Source organism: Strix uralensis, chromosome 3 (genome assembly GCF_047716275.1).
Source record: "Strix uralensis isolate ZFMK-TIS-50842 chromosome 3, bStrUra1, whole genome shotgun sequence".
NCBI classification, from domain to species: domain Eukaryota; kingdom Metazoa; phylum Chordata; class Aves; order Strigiformes; family Strigidae; genus Strix; species Strix uralensis.
In genome coordinates, this window is record NC_133974.1 from 106,955,096 (window position 1) to 106,979,083 (window position 23,988).

The following is a 23,988-nucleotide window of genomic DNA, read 5'->3' on the forward strand; positions in this document are numbered from 1 at the left end:
TATATAAATTTTGAAATCCTATGCTAAGAAAAATAGACTGAAAGGCTAAATCTCTGTGCGCTCAACAGAACCTTCTGAAAAAGATTTCTGTAGCAGAATATCCCTGTTTCTCCCCTGCACGCTCTCCCAAGCACAGTTTAACAAACATCAGCAAAGAATACTTCAGCTCTGTATTCACAGGGTTTTGGGTCAGCATCCAAATATGCTCAAAACAATTTTTACCCCCAAATCAAGGAAGACTGAGACTCTTTTTGCGTTTACCTGTTCCTTTGTTTCATACAAACTGTGAACACTTCTCAAAAGATAACCATGTCCTAGACAAAAATTATGGCAGAATTACTAAAGCATTGAGAGTGGAGATTATGGGTGGTTGGTATTTCAGGATTAGGTATTTCTTAATAAGTAACTCCTTAGGGTGGTAGTACACTTTGTCCCATGTTTGGCCAGCCAGTGGATTAGGGAGAAAATTTCTCTTGTAGATCACTGCACACTTTAGAAAGTCAACGCATACACTACTTACACATTACTTACTGAGAAACACATGTGGCAATAGCTAGAAACACGTATGGGTTCAGGCATAAAACCCATGACCCTTGTTAACAAAAGAATGAAGAAAACTACAATGTTTTACTCGCCTGTCTCAGAGAAGTAGTATTTAGAAAGTCGTTAAGCAGAACTGTAGAGGGCTGGGAACATTGAGCAACTGCATTAGGTTATTTACCTGTTTCGGTGTCTCCTTGGGGTGCATGACAGTAACAGCAGTCCATGAAGATAACGTAGTTGAACACATTGAAGAACAGACCTGCAATCCCGACAATGAGGACGAGCAGTGCTTTCTCAGTCTTCTGAGGATTGATAAACCTCTTGATTGCCTCAATGAAGATGCTAAACATCAGAGCGGTAGCAAAAACAGAGTTGCCAAAAGCTCCCAGCACATCTGCCCGGCTGAAGCCGAAAGTGTTAGCCTTGTGCCATCTGATACGACTGAACCTGACACCGAACAAACCGATGATCATGGAGATCAAGTGAGAGAGAACAGCAAAGGCATCTGAAGCTAAGGAAAGAGAATTGCCAACGTAGCCTACTGAGATCTCAACAGCAAAAACCACGAGGCTCACCACAGACATGAGGATGAGCCTGATGCTCCTGCCCGAGTAGCGGCCCATTTCTGCTGCTCTCTTCCCCTTACTCTGAGGTTCTGCAAGACAGAGCTGTGCAAGGAGCAATTCACTGCCCTCGATTCTGCCCTTCACCTGTCAGCATTGCTCACATGCAGGAGCCACTTTTATAGGAAGCAGTAAAGCAATAAATCAGTTTAAAGGGCAGTTTAGCAAGATTTGTCATGTGAAGACAGCCTGAAGACTCCAGTCCTGTAGGAGTTCCACCCTCAGGAGGCTTTTTTTATTTCTACAAAACCAAAAATAAACCAAGGGAAACTACTGGAAGCACCAGCACTTGCTACTCTACCCAATGGCACTGTCCTGAGACACTGAGTAAGGCCCAGACAGGAAGGCACAAGAAGGTGGCTCAGAATTTTAAGCAGTTAGAGAGGCATTTCTTTTGCATAAAATTCTCCTCTGATGTGTGTTTCAGCATTTCGGTTGCCGGTAACTTTAGTACTGAGAAAATACTACTACGTGCCTGTGGAAGAAGACATTTGAAATCCATGCTGGATGGACATTATTTTTAAGAACATGGTAAATGTGAACTGCTTGTGAGGGTCGTTGAACGACTGTCCACAGAGCCAGCCTCAAAGACAACTGAATTGATTTTCCATTTTATCAGTCTGGAGTTTTCAACTGCTTGTACTTTTAGCACGTTTTAACACTGCCCATGGAAATGGAGCAAAGTTGGAGGCCATTTTCTAAATATGCAGCCAGTAGACACGGAAGTTGAGCCTTAACAATAAACCTAAAGCGCATTGCTAATTGCCCATTTAGAAAACCCCTGACTATCTCAAAATCCCAAAGTAATCTTCATACACTTGCAAGGAAGGGTCAGATTTGGGAAAATCACAACAAGAAGTTAAGGGGGAAATAAGAGCTGCAGAAGTCCTAGCTTGTACTTGATGCCATTTCTGGAACAGAGTAAGAACCTGATGCAGTAACTATTTTTTGTCACTCATTGTAGTACCTGCTGAGCTCTTGAGTGTACGCACAGTTTATGCACACTCACAAACCATGGTGAAGGAAAACTAGCTGCTAATAGCACACTAGGCAATATGGATGATAAGACCAGGTGCCTTCCTTGAAAATTTTATGATCCAGTTTTTGTTTGAAATGCACATCTGTGTACATATATACACACAGTTAGCTACAAGATAAAACGGAAGGAAATTACATCAGTACAGCCATAGATAAGATAATAATACTGATAACCTGAGCTGACCAACTGTCCCTGCTGGCCTTAAGACTTTCCAAGGTGAATTAACTTTAGGTTAAAAACTCAAACACCCACCCCCAATTTTCATTTATTTTTTTGCTCACAGGGTTCCAACAGCCAAAATATTTATGTTTAAAGTCCAGTTTGTTAGAAGCCTTGCCTGCCAACAGATGTAATTTTTAACATTTGGTCATTTGTCTACCTACACATTGCAGCTGCAACTCTTGAGGGTTCCCCTCCTTCCCCCATTTTAAGAACAACCACTAACCCTGGTAGGGTGAATTAGTAGAACTGACTACAACATTGAAACTGGTACTTGCTCTTCTTGCTCTTCATCATCTCCCACCTGTGTTACTGCTTCTATTCCAGCTGTTTCTATGGTGTTTTCTTCCTTCTTCAACTACTTAATTATTTTATTATCTGAACTACAGAGCATGAAAAGTGAGAATTTTTTTTCAAGTTATTCTCCTTTCAGTGGGAACAGATCAAGATCAAACTTCAGAGCTCTTAAAAGTCCTGCCTTACACAAGGTTTCGATTACCAAAACAAGAGCTCAAGCTAAATGAACCATTCCCTCTGTAGCAGAGCTACAATGCTCAAGTGTTCTCTATTTTGTCAACGAGGAGCAGAACCATGTAGCAGCTCCCCTACATCCCACCTTACTATGCTGTTTAACCCAAATTTATCAGTATACAACTATAAGAACTAAGGAAAACTGAGATTTGCAGTTCTATTATAAACACAAAGTAATATCATTTAATCAACTATAGTGTATTATTCTGAATCATATACTTATTTTCTAACAGACACAATCTACTAAGAGTCTGAAAGTTTTCATACCAGTGTAATTAAGAGTATGGATGTTTTTCTAATGCTTTACAGATAAGCTCAGATGTGCTTCTGGTAAAAGGATACTTGTCATAAACATGTGTCTCTCCCAGGCAGACATTAGCCTCTCTGTGGAAGATCACCACAGAGATACCTGCAGGTGAGTCATCCACATTCCAGACACTTCAAGCCCTACTATGATCAGGAAGAAACATGCTGGGGAAAATAAAGAAAAACAATAAAGGAAAAAAAAAAAAGGGGGCTGGCCTTCTGTAAAATCTCTGGCTTCAAACAAACCCCTTTGTAGTTGAGAGCAACTCATTTCTAAGAACAACATTGTCAACATGTTTACTCATGAATTTGATTCAGTCAACTGGTTGAAGGTTGGCTGTTTGTTCAAACTGATAAGGTTGCAGCACTGTTAGAGACTGCATTTAGTTTTGCCTTTCCTTTGTTCTGTGCTATTAACAGCTTCCACATGTTAATTTTTAAAATACCGGTGTTGTAGTGTTTCGATGGGAACTAAAAGTGCTCATCTATTCTTAAAATCAGGTTTGCTCTGTCAAAAACCTTGGCATGCTCCTGTCTCTTACACCTGAGGACACTGAAGCTGCTTGTTGCCACCTCTCCCATTCCCCCAGCACAAGTGAGGTGCAGAGGCAGTACCTCTGAAGACTAGTCTTAGTTACCCACCATTTGAGGCTGGGAAAACATCACTCTGGTACTACTACTTACGCTTTTTCTCAAAGTATCATTCCAGTCAGTGTCAGAGACAGCATACCAGGATAGGAAGACCTTAGGGCTGCTCTTCTGGTACATCAACTGCGAAGGAAAGATGAATGCATACTCTGACCTATAGTTCGCCAAAACCTTTGCCCGTTACTATATAGTGAGAAAATATCTAGACAGATGAATGCAAGATAGATGATTTGAAGATGCAATTGAAGCAAACCCTACAGGACTAACCATCATCCAAAGAATATTACAGAGAATTTCCAAGTGCTCAAGCACTCTGAGCAAGCTGATCTGAAATATTTCATCATTTTCACAGTTTTCTGTGAAAACTGGGGTATTATCACAGGGTGCATGATCCTAAACTAAACAGGCCACTGGTTCAAATTTAATATTCAAAATTTTGACTAGGAGGGCTGACCAAAGGAATCTGGGCAAAAGCAAACATTTCGCATGCTTTTGAAAAGCAGAGGAGTGTGAAGATCAGGGAATAGCACTGTAAGTCTCCTTATGCTAAAGACTTTTAAGACTATTGATGCTAAATAAAAATAGGGTTTTGGAAACAAGCAGCCACGTAGTATTGTCCCAGGAAGAGTCTGGGGAGGATCTCACTGGTCCAACTTTTTAATTGCCAAGTTTTCACTCAACTCTTCTCAGAAAAAGGGGTTTACGTAGACAGCCTTCAAACATACAGGCGAAAAAAGTAACAAATTAAGCATCCGTCATCCAAAAGTTATTTTGTGCCAGGGCTATGTCTTTTTTTTTTTTTTTCCTGAAGTCAATCCTATGCTCAGAGTGGAAGTAATTTTATTTTTAAAATAATTTCCTAACTGCAACATCCAGCCTTCTCTGCTAAAGCAACACACAGTAAGTGTAGGAAAAGCAAAAGGCTTTTATGAAACATACTATAGACATAACCACAGCCTAAAATCTTTGGCACTGAAACTACCTCTCTTCAGATTGCATTTGCATTACTCATTGCAGTATCACCGCGAGACAGCTATAAATGCCAGTTTATAAGATAAGAGAAACAGGGTTTTGCAAAATATCTGCAAGAAATGGCATTCACCTGCATCTTGCTAACACTGTGGCATTTAATCTAAGATAGCCTTTCAAACTTGTTTTATGATCAGGTGAAAAATATGCTGTGAAACACCTGGCTCCAGACTGAGTTTTCAAAAACGGTAGCGTTTACCATGCCTACAAGTTAGCAGCAAGTCTGTACTGAAAATTGAAAAATTTGAAGGCAAAATTAGAAGCAAATGTTTTATCTATAAAGTTTATGTTGGCACACTAAACTGTACTGTAGAATGTTTATGACATTCTCTCCAATTTTTCAGGCATCTTCTCAATGTACAAGAAAATATACGCACCAAAACAGAAAAAAGACATGAGCAAAGGATACCTATCGTCCCCATTGAGCAACACAGAAAAAACAACCAAAGCATATTACAGCTCACAATACATGTTTATTATTAGAGATGTTTACAGAAAAGTCTGTGAATTACTGCTAGCCTAAGACTGACAACTGGGGGGGGTTTATGGTTTATGGCTTTGTTTTTTGAATCATTTAAAAAGTCACAAAACCGATTAAGTTTGGGGGCTATTTCAGTCTTATTAAAAAAAGTTCAATTCCCAGATAAAGGAGAAGGTGCTTTCACTAGTAATTTAGTAACTACGACCAAATAGGGTGTAAAACTTGGCAGGGTTTTTGCCGCAGACACATCTTGCCCCACACTGTAGTTCACGGAGAGGCTGAAAAGGTATGCAGAGGCTTTTTGCTCCCATGGAGGGGGCACCAGGCTCAAGATCTTGATCCCTGAAACAAAAGCACACTCATAAATATATACTGTTATTTAAAAATAATGATGCAATGAAGTGTGTTATACATAAAATCTCAAAAGCGCACTAATTAGTCTGAAAGTTTCAGAACTGAGGGAGTAAACATATTGAATTATGCAGGACAGCAAGAGTCAAGGGTGAGGACTCTACATCAGTGATATACCTGGAGGTATCTTACATTCCTGCTTTATATTCAAAACATTTTGATTTTAATCTTGGTAGATACTCTCCAGTTCAGTTCTATCTTACCTGGCAGTGGTCTTCTTGATCCAATCCTCGCACTCAATTTCCCCACAAAAAGGGATTTGTACAATCTGAACAGGATAGGGGGGAGAAAAAAAAAACAAAAGTTTTATATCTAAAAAAAAGAGTCATCCTTGTCTCTGGAAGATTCCTAAACCTTAAGATCTCATATACACTTAAAGTGGGAAAAGTTCTGATAGCTACAATTAAATTTCAATAGCTCTTTCTCATCAGAGAAATAGATAAGCACAATCATCCCTCCATAGTGCAGCATGTAAAACCCTACACAAACCCAAAGCAGCATTTAAATCAAGACAGGGTGCTGATTTTACTTTTTTTTTTTTAACCCAATATATCTTCCTTCTGTGGGAAGTATAAATACTGTTTTCTCCCAAAATAGTCACTTTTCAAGAAAAGTTTAAGACTTTCAAACTGCAGAACAAATGCTTGCTTACACAGTGCAAGACAGTGCTTTCCTAATGAAGTTTCCATTTTAATTCCATTACTATGAATTTTCATATTTTCTGAACAAGACAAGGAGATACATATTTTAAAGAAAACAGAATTGTCAACAACACATTTTTCTTGGGGGCAGGTGGAAGTGGCGTGTATTTTCCTGCTGTTTCCTTCCCTTAGCTTAACTGAGAAAACAGAGAAAGCAAAGTTGAAACGATAATCTCATAGTCTTATCAGTACTGCTCTTAGCTATTATAGCAAATCTCTTTCCCCAAGTTTTATATTCCATTTTACTGAGTTTTTTCATTTTTCATGGACTTTCACAGTGAAGATTCTGTTTACTGCTAAAAACTATAACTAAAGGTAATCCTAAAAAGGATTACTGTTAAAAAGACCTGCCCTACACACATTTGAACACTCATGTAATGCTAAGAGCCGAGACCACAACAGCTACTAAAATCAGCCTTCACAGTCATTTTAATTCTATCCTACCTGTGAATAAGGTTTGCTCATCTGTGGCTTTCTTTCACCAAATTTACATTCCTAGTGCAAAATTCTTAATTTGCCTTGAACTGGAACACACCTTTATTAGACTTCACTTTCTTGCAACTGAAAAAAGGAACTATTACCACTCTACTATACTGTTCTTGCATTAATCTTTTGCTAGTTAAATGAAATTTTGTTTAAACACCTGTGCAATTATTTTTAGAGTTTCAACTAAATTTTGCATGCAATTTAAAAGGACACAGGAGCAGTCTGCATTTTTAAAGAGCTAACAGTCTACGCTGCAATTATAGTAAGGGGAAAACAGCAGCAGGAATTAAGCAGGAATACTTCAGCTTACAAATTTTCTTCTCAAACAGTAGTCAGTGTTAACATACTGTAATTGCAAGAAATTACAGAATACATATGCTATAAGGTTTTGTCCATACAACATACATAGGTAGAGAGTGAAACAGTCATAAAATGATGTATGTCCTTTTTTTCATTTCAAATATGCTGATTATAATAAACTTATATAACCTAAGTACCAAAATGGTACAAGTATCCAGCTTGGAATGTAAAAATATTTTTCACATTTCCAAGTTCAACTACATTATAACCTACATTATATTAGAGTTCTAAACATAATACAAATAGTTTCATTCTCTTGGCCCTCTCTAGAATCTGGTTGTACACAACAGTGAATGTTGGACAGGCATTTTACCCTCCCCATAAGCAGAGGTTATCATTTGGAACCTCTGTGATAGGAGAAGAAAGGGAATTCTGTAGTATTTCATCAAATTTAAAGGATAATAATTTCTGTGCATGTACAAAACAGAATTAGCTTCCCATTTCATTCCTGCTCTTGGAATGAGCTTGACTCTTCATTTCAGTTTATCTTTACATACAAGCTTACTGCATCTCTTAAGATTTTTTTTAAGAGCTTACGTCTTCCTCAACCGTTTCTTTGTCCTGCAGACAGTCAAGCATAGTTTCAGTTAATTCATAAGCGAAAGATATGTGATGGCACATCCTGAAATCGTAATACATGAGAGCAGTCGTACACTATAGTTGAATACCTCTGCAGAACACAGCTATTTGTTAAGCAAACACTAAAGATTTTTGTTTTTTAAATCTATCACCAGAATCGCCAGGTGCTTTACAGACACTTGCACCAAGTAAACGATACTTTGCATCAGTACGAATAGTCCAGAGCTGTTTGGAAAGAGAATATTTCACACTTGTATTTAGTTTTGTAGAGGAAAATAAGGCAGTACTACTATCATAGCACCAATGGACAAAATGTTTAAAAACTCTATATCCTCAACTTTGTAAGCATGCTAAATCAGTCCCTCCTCTGAAGTTCATAATTATTCCTTTAAATCCTGTTATAAATTGAATTAAAGCGCAATAGAAATGCAAGAAAAGAGTGTGATGGAAAGTCAAGCCTAACCAAGAATAGCTTACAAATATTTTGGACGTTAACAAAAGTACTAGGAATTCTGGGCACTTGTGCATTTTCCATCAGAAATTTTGAAATTTTCAGAGTAGATCTAATTGGTAGACAAAAAACCCCCTGATCTCTCTTTATAAAATACACAGCCTTAATGATTGATCCTGGGGATCCTACTACTTGAACATGTTAATCTAAATATACGAACAATTTCACAAGCTGAGGTCTGTGACAGAATTTAAGGGTTAAGAGCTTCTGTCAGTAGATCTCTGAAAAAGAAGCAGCAGCTTGATTCTCTACTGAAGACTTAATCTCTCATCTAAACTTCAAAGAACTTTAAATTTTTCACAGATCCCTAGATCAGTAGAGCTCAATCATCCGCAGTATGGGTTATTCTTACTATCAATCCAAGGAGATTTCTGACTTGCGGTAATTCTCAGTGAACCCAATGGCTTCTGCTCAGGTCATAAAGGTAAAATCTCTTTGACGTAAATAGCATGTACTTTAAACTCTTACTTGGCCCCTATGACAAGACAAGTGTTTTTCACTGTTTGCATTAGAATAATGACAGTAGGTTTATCTTAAACTGAATAAAGTATTTACATTAATCTCTCTGAAAAGCACTTTCCGATAAAAATTCTGTGATTCTGTGTAACATTGTAAATGCAAATTACCAAACTGCGGCGTTGTAAGACACTTCAAGACACCCTGTCACCTCCCATATAGGACTAAATTTTGAATGGTGCTAGCCTGAAACACCGTATTTAGTAAATACAGTATTTTAGCAAAAGAAGCAACATGTATCACAAATTTTGGGAAAGCCGATTTATTTTTGTGCAGCTCTGCAGAAGAGGCTTCATCTGCTTGTGAGGGGAGAGTTCCATAAAAACCACAACCGTGTTTATATATAAGCTTTAAAATTTCTAGCTCCTGATTATCATCTGTAAGGGACAGAAAGTGTGTGAAGGCACTTACCAGGATAAAATGAAGTAAATTTCCTTACCTTTCCTGAATCAAGCTCTTTTTGAAAGTCCTCCATAGTATTGGCCACCACCATGTGACTGTTTAGGTCCTCAGAAGCTCTAAGAAAAGGAAAAAAAAAATTCAGTCAGGGCAGATTTATGCACATAACCTCACTGGCCAAATGAATTAAGTTTTCAGTCAGTCAAAACAAAAAGCTACAAGAGAAGCTATATATTCATTCAAATCTTCCTAGTCAAGTTATGTCTTTCTACCACTTCTGCCCTCAAAGAGATAAAATTTTGATTAATTGCCAGTGGGGTGTTCTTCAGGTTGCTACACGTTTCACCACGTTAATTCACACTGTTGTGTATGTCCGTTCAACACTGACCAGCTGTAGATAGAAACAGGTAAGTACAACAGATGCAGATTTTTCCTTTTTAATTATGTTCTAAATAGCAAAATGCATTTTAACTAGGTAAAAATATTCAGCTTGTAAGCAACTTTGATCACCACAGAAAAAAGTAGGAAAACTCATGTGCCATGGTGCTGGATCAAGCAGCCTGTTCTTTCTCAGTGTACTTACGAACAACAATTTACAATGACAGACATGCAAGGGATTTTGACATATGCAATAACTGCAAATAACAGTTCCAAAAGCATTTGATTGCTCATAAGAAAATCCTATAAAAGTCAGTAGGATATAGGGTCTTGAAATACACTTCTGAACACAGAACTTCAACTACTTAAGTTTCTTGGACGACTCTGCATCTTTCAAAATTTCCTACCAAAAGCACCTTTCAGAAATGAATCCTGTGCATTATTATCCTATTAACTTTTTATGGTGTATTTGTTTATTAATACCTCACATAAATTCATGGAAGTATTTAAAATAAGTTCACAACTTTTAACATTCTGTTTCATGAGCACAATAGGAAACTTCTATCACTGTATGTGAACAAGTTTCAGAGGCAGAAAAATAAAAGGTCACAAACAGAAAGATGGGCCTAATCTGTCGTTCTCCACAGATGGACCAATAATGTGAGAAATTCTTCTGACAGGTAAAATGCATCTGTGATTAGCACAGCCATTTACTGTGCCTCTCAATTTACCTGTTATAAAGGTTAGTGTGGATCTCCTCCAATATCTGCTTCAGTCGATCTTCTGCTTCATGTTCAGAAAAGGTCAGCTTCTGTCCCGTATCTCTTCTAACAGCTACAAACTGTTGACTCTTCATGTCTCGTGGTCCCACTTCAACCCTGACTGGAACACCCTTTATTAAAAAAAGTTAGAAGTTATGATGAATAAATCATTCTCAGAAGAGTTCACTTTCTCTTGCTTGCTCTTTTTTTTTCATAAAGCCCAGTCTTAATATGGAATCACTTTACACATTTAAGCTTCTTTGAAAAAAATCAGCATATATTCCACTGCTTTTATGCACGTCTGTCTTTCCCATGCACGCTCTCTTCACTTGTGCATTATACCTTGCTCCAACCTTGCTTCACTAGCTTGGAGACTGCATCTGTGCCAACATGCAAGTAATACTAAAGAGAGTTAAAGCACAACTGGAACTATACTAAGACAGTTATCCCAGATAGTACAAACCAGAGTTTTAAAGTCTGAATGATTAAGATATCTGTAGTCATTTTAATGTTCTAGTTCATCCAACGATACCTTTTAGTTCTGTTTTCATGGAACACTTTCAACTGTATGAACAGCAAAGCAAAAGTTCTGTTTAATATAGCCCTAATATCAGCATTAATTGCATAGAATATTTGATTACAGATAGTTGCTTTATTTATGTAAAGGTTTTATGCTTCATACACTTTGGTGATAAGAACCATGTAATTTCTCATCTCCCATATACCACCAGACAAAAAGAGTTTCCATTTTACTAGTCAGTTAAGAGTTTACTGAGTCTAACTTATTTTCTCTACGTCTTGCTAACGTGTGTCCCAAGCTGTACACATTCCATCACGGGAAATAAAGAGAGTAAGGTGGGTGGTTTTGGTTTTTATTTTCCCCATGGGAAATCTAATCAATAAGTTAGAAAGCTAAAAGCATTCTACAGAGTTCAACAGGTGAACAGGAGAATCAAAGACATTTACCCAAGCTTTCTACACATTTTGTGCTCTGGAATCTCTTTCAAGTTCTCAGCTTCCAATACAGGTTCCCTATACCTCCCCTCCCTTATTTATGCTAAATGATGATATATATGATGAATAATATAGTAAAATTTATCTGAAGGGTGAGATATCCACTCCTCTACAAAGCTAGATAAAAAGCATTCAAAGCTGTTATTAACAAGCAATTTAAACAGAACATTCTAATTTATGACATACAAAAAAGCTGTCTCCATAATTAAAACTCAGCAGAAAGTATCTAGTATTTCTAATTGTAATACTACTTTCCAGTGAAAGAAGGATGTCTAATGGTCACGTAGGAAGACTTCCTAAGAGCAAGCAATGGAACTAATACCAGACATTATAAAACAAGTACCAATGACTTGGCTCTTTTTGGAGGTAACATCAGAAATCTGGTAAGCTGAAAAGTACGTAAGGTAAAATACTTTCCAGTTCATTCTTGTACTCCCTACGCCAGTACACTTGTATTTTTTACCCTATGAAATTCCTTATCCATAAAATGAGTGCACTTTCCCTGCAATAAGCCTGAAGATGCAGTTCAGGTATTATGCTGGACACGTTAACAGATTTTATAAAAAACGCCAAGTTTGCCCCATGCTGTGCCTCCTTGATAAACCTAATTTTATTTAAAAAGTATCCAAACATTGATTCATGGTATTAGAGCTCGTTTTATATAAGGTTACACAAAGGGAAGAGAACTCGGACGTGATGGGAACCCTCAACAAGTCAGGGAGTTTCCATCATCTTACATTGATGAGTAACATACTGAAAGTAATTTCAAATTCAGAACAAAGACATGATCCCATAACATCACTCAATACCTTATTCAATTTCTAACTACCATTGTTTCATTCTGCTCACTATTTTTGTTTTACCAAAGCCTCTTATATTTGACAGAATAAAACTGTTCCTCTCTACTATATGAGGGGAACGTGGTAATTTTGAAACAAAAAAAAAATTTGCTCCTTTCTTTGTTGACGCTATACAGGTTTATCTTCTCTCTTCTGCTGTGTGCAAAGAAGGCACTGTTGTGACACTGGAGACACTTAAGTATTAGTACAAGTTTTTAAACATGCAAGTAATTTGTACTATTAATTTCATTTTCTAGGTATATAAAGTGGAGACTTGGAAGTTTAAAAGGTCACTAATGACACACAAATCCTAGCATTCAGAGCAAGTCTCAGAAAACGTCTTTTCTTCATTTATTAATGAAAGCGATCACTGATTGTCAGGCAGCAATTCCTCATTTAATTAAAGTATTTGCCTTCAGAGTACAAGGCACACATAAAATGTCTCATACATACCCCCATATATAAGCTTCAGGACACCTCCTGTAAATAAATGTACCTTAAGTTCCCAGTGGTTGAACTTCCAACCAGGTGAATAGTTGTCTCTTAAATCAGCCCGTACACGGATATTAACACTAAGCAGCCTATTACGATATTCATTACATTTCTTCAATAATGCCTCTTTGTCCTCTTCAGAAAGGGAATTTGTGATACCACAGGGAATAATTACAACCTGCAATATAACATGACATGTACTTCGCATTATAAAAAAGAAAAGCTCCTAGTTATTACAAAAAACTTAAAAACAGTATTGTGACCCTATATCCCAGTAATTTCTTTCAAGTTCTCAGAAGTACAGGATACATTTCCCTTTTCATCCAAATGATACATATAGAATTATTTTAAATGGATGGACTATTAAAGGGAGCTTGTCCACCACAAGTACCCCAATGATTTGTATTAACTTCATACATCACGCTCTGTAATTAGACAGCTCCTATCCTATGTTAAGCCTTCCAGGTGCCCAATATGGAAATGCTCATGAATTCCCAGAAAGGAAAGGAAGCAAAATGGTATTTTAAGACATTTTTACACACCTGAACAGAGGCTACTCGAGGTGGGAGTACCAATCCCATGTTATCTCCATGAATCATTGTCATTACACCAATAGTTCGAGTTGTAATGCCCCAGGAATTCTGATAAGCAAACTGTTTTTCTCCTGGTTTCTTGGGATCTTCAAATACAATCTCAAACATCTTTGAGAAATTCTGCCCTAGATGATGTGATGTCGCTCCCTGAAATAGTTGCACACAGAAAATTCTACTCAATAGAAAGTTAAGTCTATCAAGCACGGGTTTAAGGCTTTCATCTTACTGTATTTACTGAAAGAAATAGTCTTCTAATAGATAAATACCTGGATAGCTCTTCCACTGGCAGATATAAATGCCTCTACAGTGGTTGTATAATCACCCCCAGCAAATTTCTCCTTTTCTGTCTTTCTTCCTTTCACAACAGGTATGGCTAGGAGATCTTCATACACTTGAGCATATAGATCAAGTATCTGCATCACCTATGATGGAAACACTGTCTTAAGAATTACTCAGTATTTTGCATTTGCTAAATCATGAAATATTTTTATATGCCAGAGTATAAAATCTTGAAAATTTAACACTTTCTCAAGACTGTGATTAAAAAATAGGATTTCTTCAATTGCTTTAAACTTTAGCTGTTATTATCTATGAATCAAATAGCAACAACTATAAACCATGACAGAAAACAAGAAGAGTCACTGCTGAAATGCCAGTCCAATGGTTATATTGACTTCTAGTTTCTACCTAAAAGTCTGAGCATCTGCTAAGTAAATAAAGACATGCCATGATACTCAATGGAACATCTGTCCTTTGGCCAAAGGAAGTGTTAAAATTTCTAGCAGTTAACACGTGAACACATTATTTAGATTTCTAAGGAAAATAATTTTTAAGGAAAGTATTCTTTATATATGACGCTTTTCAAACTCCCCATATTGTTTGAAGAGACTAAAGTCTCAGACATGGGTTACATCTGAAAAAAAAATGGGTTCTAGTACACTTAGTATTTTTCATGAGGGCTCCCAAAGAAAAGGAGACAGATTTCTAAGAGGTCCTAGTAAAAAGATTTGTGTTGCTATGGAGTAAGGTAACTTTCTGAAAGCAAAAGCACCAGCACATTTGCTTTTTACCTCCTCTGCTGCTTCTTCATATGTTGCAAATGCTGTGTGACCTTCTTGCCAAAGGAACTCACGAGTGCGAAGGAAAGGTTGGGGATGTTTGAACTCCCAACGCTGGAGGGGGGGAAATAAAAAAAAATTGAACACCATGATTAACACTAAAGTGTCAAATTATTGTTAAAAAGAATGCTTATAAGATAAGTATTAGAAAATTCTGAATAAAGATAAAAAGTCAACTATTCACAGATTTCTACTTAATATAATCAACAATATACATTGATAAAGTATGTTTTATTAAAAACAGTGAGAAAAACAAATCACATGAACCACATTCCTACTTTTGCCATGAAATACGTGCTGTGATCAGCACCATCATGCCATGTCCACACAGATGATAGAACAGTTACTCAGAAATCATGTACAGACATACCACAACATTGCACCACTGATTAAGCTTGATAGGAAGATCCCTGTGTGACTGCACCCACTTTGCATAGGCAGGATACATGACTGTAAAAAGAAAGCAGCTTTGGGTCTCTGCACAATACAACCAGTTTATGCCAAACCTTTCTTTTTGCTTAACATTCTCTGCTGTGAGAAGTACGCTTTTATGTTTAATTCTCTTTAACACACATTTTTTGTCTTAACATATAATATTTTCACTGAAAGGTGTATTTTCACTTCATCCTGTGTCTCTGCAAAATAGCTTGCTTGCTGCTGGTCAAAGTACAACCCAAAGCTTAATATCTAATGACATTATGAGTCACTGCTTAAGAGTATGTAAATACATCTAGGTTCAGAAATAGAAATTCACTGACCTCGAGATTTCAGGATGCTATACTACACCTGATTCAATTAAAAACTCATCCAGCCTTATGTCTTAAAATGTTTGTTTAAACTAGTCAGAAGAAATTCTAGTAAAAGCTAGTTTCACAGCTATAGGCAAAGTACATGCAAAACTAAAGTGAAGTATGAGATGAAGAAATATTCTTCTAAACAATATAAAGCAACCAACCAAATGTGTTTTTCAGTCAAAGCAAATCAGTCTTCAGGCTTGAGAGGTGGACCCGTGCAAACCTCATGAAGTTCAACAAGGCCAAGTGCAAGGTCCTGCATACGTGTCAGGGCAATCCCAAGCACAAATATGGGCTGGGTGATGAGTGGATTGAGAGTAGCCCTGAGGGGAAGGACTTGGGGGTACTGGTGGATGAAAAACTGTCCATGAGCCAGCAATGTGTGCTCACAGCCCAGAAAGCCAACTGTATCTGGGCTGCATCAAGAGAAGTGTGGCCAGCACGTCGAGGGAGGGGATTCTCCCTGTCTACTCCACTCTCGTGAGACCCCACCTGCAGTGCTGTGTTCAGCTCTGGGGCCAACATGAGAAGCACATGGACCTGCTTGAGCGGGTCCTGAAGAGGGACACAAAGATGATCAGGGGGCTGGAGCACCTCCCTTATGAGGACAGGCTGAGAGAGTTGGGGTTGTTCATCCTGGAGAAGAGAAGGCTCCAGAGAGACCTTACAGAGGCCTTCCAGTGCTTAAAGGGGGCTACAGGAAAGATGGGGAGGGACTCTTTATCAGGGAGTGTAGTGATAGGATGAGGGGTAATGGTTTTAAATTGAAAGAGGGTAGATTTAGATTAGATATTAGGAAGAAATTCTTTACTGTGAGGGTGGTGAGACACTGGAACAGGTTGCCCAGAGCAGTGGTGGCTGCCCCCTCCCTGGCAGTGTTCAAGGCCAGGTTGGACGGGGCTTTGAGCAACCTGGTCTAGTGGAAGGTGTCCCTGCCCATGGCAGGGGGGGTGGAACAGATGATCTTTATAGTCCCTTCCAACTCAAACCATTCTATGATTCTATATTAATGGAAAAATTCCTAGAGTGTATATTTCCTAGAAGAGTCCATTTAAAGAGAATGTATGGTGATGTGACATTTGCTGAAAGCAGCAGCAAATTTAGGAAATTTTGATACGAAGTTATAGAAAACATTCTAGAGAACGGGTTTCCACTTTTCAGAAGGGACTCTTGTCTATCAGCTACACTAAACTTGTAACTGTTTTCTTTACAGCCAAACTGCAAGAAAAGAGGTCTACCTGTTTCACTTGTGGGACGTACAGCAATTGGTTCAGCCAGATCTGTTTTCCCAGATCTTGTGACCCAAGCAACCTTAAGGGAAAAAAAAAAAAAAAAAAGAAAAAATCAAACAAAACAAGTTTGAGAAAAAACCCTTACTTTCATGCTCAGCTGCAGACTAAGTGGTTGGGTTTTCCTGTACTCAAATTAAAACAAAGTTTTGAAGTGTACCTCAGGAGCAAAGTCAGCAATATGAGTCTTCTCTGTCTCTAGAGCAGCCTGGGACACAAACATGGGGAAATAACAGTTTTCCACTCCAAGTTTCTTGATCTCTGCATCGAAGAAGTTCTTGATAGCTTCCCAAATAGCATAAGCCCAAGGACGAAGAACATAACAGCCACTCACATCATAGTATTCAATCATCTCTGATTTTGTGATCACCTTTCAAAAGATTATTTAGATAGTGAAGTTTCCATTTCATACACAAAGAATATTCAGTAATTCAAGTGTGTGGCATGCAATTTAAGAAAAATCTCCTATTTAAAAGTCTTTGCGCTCAAAAAGTTAGCAAAGATATGCTTTGAGATCACTTTTGTTACCTATAATTAGCAAAACTTAAGCAGAAACATTAAGTTTAATAATAGATCTGAATAATGTAAACATAACTAAAACTAAATTTCATGAATCCAAGTAAGAGACGGTAGCTAATTTCTGGGAGCCAATAAACTGCACTTTTTAAAGAAATGTCTCTAGCTCATGTCAGGAAAGATTTTTATTCCTTAGGGTATAGGCAAAAATTATACTAGTGAGAGGCAATGTACACCACTGATATCTATTATGGCTGACACTCATCCTTTTTACAGCTTCCTAAATTTATTCAGTTCTTCAATCCAGGCACTTCTATTTAAGACCATGATAGCAATGTAAAAGAATGTAGAGATGAGCAAGTACTTTGCTTTGTATTTAAAAAAACAACCAAACAAACAGAAATACAAGGTAAGATATAAATCCAAACCAAATCTTCATTTATAAGAGAATTAAATAATTCTTTAATTCAAACTGATGTGCACTTACCTGAGAGAACCAGTCTGCAAGATTTTCTTCTTTTTTAGCTTCTAGACCCAGCCTACAGTATTAGAAAAGAACCAGATTTGTGCTGTACAGCATTTAGCAGTGAAATTTACCCTAACCTTTTTTATTTTTTTTTCTTGGGGTGATAAGGGGGTGCAAAAAAAGGGAGGGCATGAAACAGAATATTTTAGTTTTACTTCATAAAGCTATCCTTTCCTGAATTTTTTTTCTGACAGTTCAGTACATATTGGCTAGTAGGAGTTGCTAGTATTTCCTTACCTTGGCTAACAAGAGTATTTCATAAAAACAGCTCTGTTCCGTTTCTACTGTTTGAACCCTTCTAATTCTCACCATGGTTGCATCTAAGACCCTAATAATGATGGATTAAAAAAACCCAAGCACCTACAGTAAGAACCTAAGATTAACCAGACCTATGTGTAAGCTGTTTCACTCTTTTTTAAAAAAATTTCTTACCTAGCTGGTAGCTATAATTTCAGGAAACATATGCAACTTGAATTCACCATTCATGTGAATGTCACACTGTTCAAGCCAGAAAACTGACCCTACCATCAAAATAACCAGTAAAACTACAAGATTCTAAAGGAAGCTAAACTCACCAGACTCAAATGACAGTAGACAAAAGTAAAGTTTTTATATCTCTACAGAAAAGTTTTAGGGGTGAAAAATGCATTTTTCTGGCATAATTTCTAGACAAAATAACCACATCTCTGTCTCTAACACGATTTATGTACCAAACCAGGAAATAAATAGTGCTGCATAACACATGCTGTGAAAAGACTTCTAAATTTCCAGGGTGGGAGCAGGAGAGGAGATCACAAAAATCATCACTGGAGGGTTCCACCATGAACAGCAGTGCCTTGTCTGGGTTGGGCTATATAGTTCTCATAGTACTTGCAGTAAATATTTTGGAAACCCTACAATGAAATAAGCATAACGGGTTTTTTTCTCCAGGGTTTATACTGAGCAAGATAGAGGAGCACATTTGTAGAAGCAAATAATGAAGCACAGCAAGTTCTCACTGACAGTAACAGTACCCACAGTAACAGACTGTGCAAACTGCTTTATGCTTTCTACAGGCTACATAGAATTTTCCTCAGTAGGATGTTGAGGTACCACTGACACTAAATAATTTGGTAACTTGCTTTTGACTTGATCCTAAATATGAAAATGAACTCAGTTATTTTGCAAATGTCCATGCTTTCAAGTCAAATGAGAAACCTGTAAAACTCTAAATCTGAATAGAGGTAAATAGTTGAGGTTTCTAGCAAATAGATTAAAGATCACATCTTTACCTGGTTTGTTTCTTAGGGCCTTGACCCTCTCCTGATCCATTTGAAGAGAGCTCATTACTACTCTGTCCTTGTAAAAGTTCCTTTTTTGGGCCATCATTTTGCTTCTGTTGCTTACTCTGCTTTTCAGACTTGTTCTCTTTCTCTTTCTTCTTCTTGTCTTTGTCATCAGCACCACTAGCAGAAACTGGTTTATAGTCAACTCCTGCAACAGTCTTATACTGGGCCTTCAATTGAAGAAGTTCCTTAACAGCTGCATCTATCTTTTCCTTGAAGAGCAAAAAAAAAAAAAAGACACACATTTATACAGAAATCACAGGAATAAAATGGCTCAATCAAAAAAAAAAAAAAAAATGGATCTACGTATGGCATTGTGGACATCCACCCAGTGCTGGGGGAAAAATCTGCAAAAGCCAATACTTAAATGCATTAACATTTTAAAGACCAGGTCTGACAGGAATAATTTTAAAAGTACATTTCAGGAGGTCTCAATTCAAATACTACCTATTCTAAATGTACATTTCTAATTCCCATAATCACACTGAATTTAAAATAGATTTTTAGATTTAAATACATATATTACATTTTTATATTACAGTTGTTTTTACCTTTTCCGCTTTTTCTGATTTCAATTTCCTAACTTCATCTCCTTGAAGAGCTACTTTGCTAAACAAGGCTTTAGCTTCAGGTGTGTCTGGACCACTGGGTACTGTGTTTGATGCCTGAGGCAAAGCACCTTGAGCTACTGGTGGATGTCCTGGCTTGTAGTCCTGCCCAGTCTTTCCTTTGTAGTCAGCTTTCAGAGAAAGAAGGAGTTTTACTGCTTCATCTATTTCATCCTATATGGAGGACAAATAGCAAGATGTACTGGTGAGAATTAAATAGAGAACTGACAAGAAGCATTGATTTTCAGGCTAAGAAAATAAAATTTCCATCTAGTAATAAACAGTGCTTCATAATTAGGGGAGGACTCAAGTAATAGCTCTTCCCCAGTCAACAGGAGTATGTTTGAGAACGTTGTACCAGAATGTTCCTCTAGCCCGCCTGGCCAGCTATACCCTGTTAATAATTGCAGCAGAATCTACACTGAAAAATACAATAAACTTTCAGAAAAAAACCTTTTCAAAAAAAACCCTGACAAACAGACAAACACACACCCCACCCACACTAAAACCAATTCTGCAAGGTAGAAATAGTCAGAAAAGAACAGCAGCTCCTGAAAAAAATAGGTCTGTCTCATGTTCTTTTCCACAACCAGCACTGTCTTTGTCAAGTTTTGAAAAGTCTTGCTATTGTTGCAGCACACTAGATACTTTTATCTTCACTTGTCCCAAATACAGCAAGAGAAGATAAAACACACTAAAAACTTCTGCAGGGTTGACATCTACCATGCTTGTGCCTATTCGTCTAGATATGAGAGGTTAAATTTGACTTTTTACACCATTTGAATTTAGAATTTACATCTCAGTCGCAAAAGTATCCAGCATCAGAGTAGCCTTGTGTGGCATTACCAGACCATGTGAGTTTGATTTGACCTGGACATAGGGGGGTTTGATCATTACTTGGTGAAAGACCTCCCCCCAGTGGCAAAATGTGGTAAGAACTACAATTGCTTACTCTATTTACTATTATACCTTGGAAGCTTTCTCTGCTTTGAGTCTGCGTACCACTTCCCCTTGTTCAGCTACATTATCATAAAGTGCTTTGCCATCCACTAAGCTACAGGGTGTCAAGTTACTGCAGCCTACAGGAGATGGAAGCGTAGTAGAAGGTATACAAGGAGGAGCTGAAGGTGGATTTCCAGGCTTGTACTCTTGACCTGTCTTTTGTTTATATTCTGCTTTTAGATTTAAAAGAATTTTCACAGCCTCATCTATTTGTTCCTGAAGCAAGAAAGGAAAAATAGCAGTTGCAGATAAAGATACAAGTAACAGAGATGCAACACAATAGCTAAGATAACATAACATTTACTAGAATGGCACTAACACAGCTGTTGTAATAAAACTTCAAAAGCTAATTTGTTAGTGTAAGTTGTCATTATTGAGTTCTGCAGTAAAACTTTTTAGCCAGAATACCTACAAGTTGCACATCAAAGGACTGAATCAGGCAGTATATGTAAGGGCTGATTTCTGTGCCATGAAAGCTTCCCATTTAGGCAGCTTAGTTCCCTCCAGTCCTGGCAGTCCATGACTTTGTACACTGGAGAATGGTAGCAAATACTCAGACTCTGAATAAAGAATGGTTTCCTGGCCACTATCAAATTACTACCAAATTTATTATTGCCATTCTAGCTTTCAAGTTACAGTCCCTTTTCAAGTTACTGCCTATATTCTGCTTCATTTATCTTGTATCACTAAAAAAAGAACTTATTTCTTTTCCAGATTCTCCACGCACTATCGCAGAACCCATGAAGTCAGCCGTATCATCAGCTTAAGAGAACTTGGGAAAGCATTTCATGGAATTTGAAAATACTTGCTCATATTTTGTTCCTCAAGTTTTACAAAACTTGTAATTATGTTTTAGTCTAAACTGAAAATACTGTTCCAATCAGAAGTATCACTGCTAATACACCTTTGAAGCTTTTTCCGATTTAAGTCTGCGGACCACTTCGCCTTGTTCAGCTACTTTGTTGTACAGAAATTTGCTGTCTACTGGACATGGGGGTGGAAGAGTAGAAACAGAAGACTGAGGAGGGACAAAGACCACAGGTGGGTTTCCAGGTTTGTACTCCTGGCCTGTCTCTTGTTTATATTCTGCCTTTAGGGATAAAAGGACTTCCACAGCAGCACCTATCTCATCCTGAAAGAGAAAGGAAGGGACAGAAAGAGGAAGGAACAAAGATTTAGAGACATAGGACTCTGAAGTACACCTTAAATACTTTCATGAAAAGACCTGCAGTTTATGTGCACCTATTCCATTTTCTTAACTATTTAGTAGACTTGTTCAGAAAAGCCCTCTCTACTAGTTTCCTACTTTAAAAAGGTATCTCCTGTTAAGGGATGATATACAGCCCTAATAGTCCTCGGTAAAGTTATAACAATAAATCAGTTTAGATCTTCCCATTTATTTCGATTTTGTGGCGCCACCAAGACACTATTATAAACATTATTTCCCATCTTTTCTTGCTCTCCATTAGAAAGAATGGAAAGAACACAGCTACTATGTTTTCTCAGTTCCAGACAGGAAGACGTCTCAAAAATATCTGTAGTATTGGAACTTTACTTTCTTTCTTCCTTTCTGGTTTTGGGGTTTGGTTCTGTTTTGGTTTCAAGGTCTAAATAGCAACAAGTCAATCCTATGAAGTCGCATAATTTGACCATATTTAGTTAAATAAATAAATACTGCAGGACATTTTAACCCCAAGAACCAGACTTGGACACTTAATCAACTCATGCTGTGGGGTGAATCTTGTCCACATTTCAGAACAGCAGTCTAAGAAATAGGAATTTACTTGCATCTTTATGAATATTAACACAAACTTTATCATACGTATCTAGCTAAAAGATAAGTATTGGAAAACACAAGTCTTGACAGAACAGAGCCCAGTCCAAATGATGATCACTATGAAAACACGGATCCACAAGCACCCATTCACCTCCACAGACAGAGGGCAATGGGTAGTGCAAACCCAAACAAAAAAATATTAGCTTAATCAGCCACCTTAGGTGCTTTCTCAGCTTTCAGTTTTCGGACCACTTCTCCTTGCTCTGCTACTTTATCATACAGAGCTTTACTCTCCAGAGTACCAGAGGTCTCAAGTTTTGAAGACTGTTCAGCTACAGACACTGGAGGATTTCCAGGCTTATACTCCTGGCCCGTCTTCTCTTTGTATTCTGCTTTCAATGCCAGCAATTGTTTCACAGCTTTGTCAATATCTTCCTTTGCTGCCTTCTTAGCTTTCAAGTCACGAACTATATCACCCTGTGCAGACACCCTGTTGTAAATGACCAGGTGATCTTCAGATACAGTACAGGTTGGAGTGGAGGTATCACCAACAAGTGGAGCAGATTTTCCTTTTACAGCTGAGCTTGCCTTAAAAAACCAAAACAAAACAAATAAACCACCAAGTATTCAGCAAGATAATCTTGTACAGTAATAGAAGTACAGTAATACATTTTATGGTACTTTTGTGAAATACGTTTACCTCTTTCTTTGCAGTTTCAGCTTTGGTCTTCTCTTTTGACCCAGATGTTGGCATCTCCTTAGTGTGTCCATCAGGGATGTAAATCAAAATGCATGGGGCATCTTTACAGCTGTAAGGACTATAAGAGGATTTATAGAAAACACAACAATAAAGGAAACACAAGATACATATGAAACATTTATTGAAGCAAACATTCTACTCCTTCTACAGGATGCTGTCGTACAACTGCAAGTTAATCTTTGTACACAACTGTTGTTACCCAAATGTACGTAACTGGGGATCTGCATTGATTCCTGTTACGTACAAGTTTTATTTATGTTATAATATTATGCTGAAATGCAGTGTAATTTAGATGTTTGGTAACTTGCTAAAGAGCTGTTACAATTAAATAGTGTGTGCACACTCTAATTGGGCAAATGCCTGTTTTATTCCATAATGTTATTCATTAATTTATATACTTAGAATCACAAGGAAACCACAACCTCTTTACTAAGTCCAAGTTAGCTGGGGTGCACCAAAGTGCCATGTACTTGGCTTACACAGCATGAAGATGTAGGAACATACAAGCTAAAAGCCATGCCAGTCGACAGAAATATTCTACAGAAAGGTCATGGTAAAGAGGAAAATATTTGCAGGCAACATTACTCTTGCCAATGCATGTGTGAAAACATTTAAACACAGCAAGCTAAAGCAAATTCTGTGAAGTCTGCTTAGGCCATTCTTAGGTAGCTTACCTCACTGGCTCATAGGGCTGATCACAAATAAAGAATCCTCTCCTCTGAAGTTGTATGATGTCCCCTTTTTTTAACTCCCTAAGGCAAGGATCACCTAACATCAGTTCTTCTTGCTGTAAGTATTAAAAGAAATCAGTCCA

The 23,988-nt window shown here is 37.6% G+C and overlaps 1 protein-coding gene across 4 annotated transcripts in view; it reads right to left on the reverse strand.

Annotated features, from left to right (window-relative positions):
• Positions 1–5,391: 5,391 nt before the first annotated feature.
• The window catches only part of EPRS1 (glutamyl-prolyl-tRNA synthetase 1), a 42,631-nt gene continuing 24,034 nt past the window's right edge, over positions 5,392–23,988 (reverse strand). For 2 of the 4 annotated variants that reach the window (XM_074863736.1, XM_074863735.1), the window contains 19 exons: positions 23,849–23,961; positions 23,115–23,232; positions 22,631–23,002; positions 21,542–21,769; positions 20,605–20,853; positions 19,579–19,809; positions 18,974–19,239; positions 17,664–17,715; positions 16,821–17,030; positions 16,610–16,682; positions 14,948–15,027; positions 14,530–14,631; positions 13,726–13,881; positions 13,409–13,606; positions 12,871–13,044; positions 10,492–10,652; positions 9,423–9,501; positions 6,034–6,098; positions 5,392–5,761 (listed from right to left, as the gene is read on the reverse strand). In XM_074863736.1, coding sequence (XP_074719837.1) covers positions 5,611–5,761; positions 6,034–6,098; positions 9,423–9,501; positions 10,492–10,652; positions 12,871–13,044; positions 13,409–13,606; positions 13,726–13,881; positions 14,530–14,631; positions 14,948–15,027; positions 16,610–16,682; positions 16,821–17,030; positions 17,664–17,715; positions 18,974–19,239; positions 19,579–19,809; positions 20,605–20,853; positions 21,542–21,769; positions 22,631–23,002; positions 23,115–23,232; positions 23,849–23,961 — 3,078 coding nt within the window. In that variant the 3' untranslated portion in view covers positions 5,392–5,610. The remainder of the gene's footprint in view (positions 5,762–6,033; positions 6,099–9,422; positions 9,502–10,491; positions 10,653–12,870; positions 13,045–13,408; positions 13,607–13,725; positions 13,882–14,529; positions 14,632–14,947; positions 15,028–16,609; positions 16,683–16,820; positions 17,031–17,663; positions 17,716–18,973; positions 19,240–19,578; positions 19,810–20,604; positions 20,854–21,541; positions 21,770–22,630; positions 23,003–23,114; positions 23,233–23,848; positions 23,962–23,988) is intronic. The other 2 variants (XM_074863738.1, XM_074863737.1) reach the window with 1 other exon arrangement.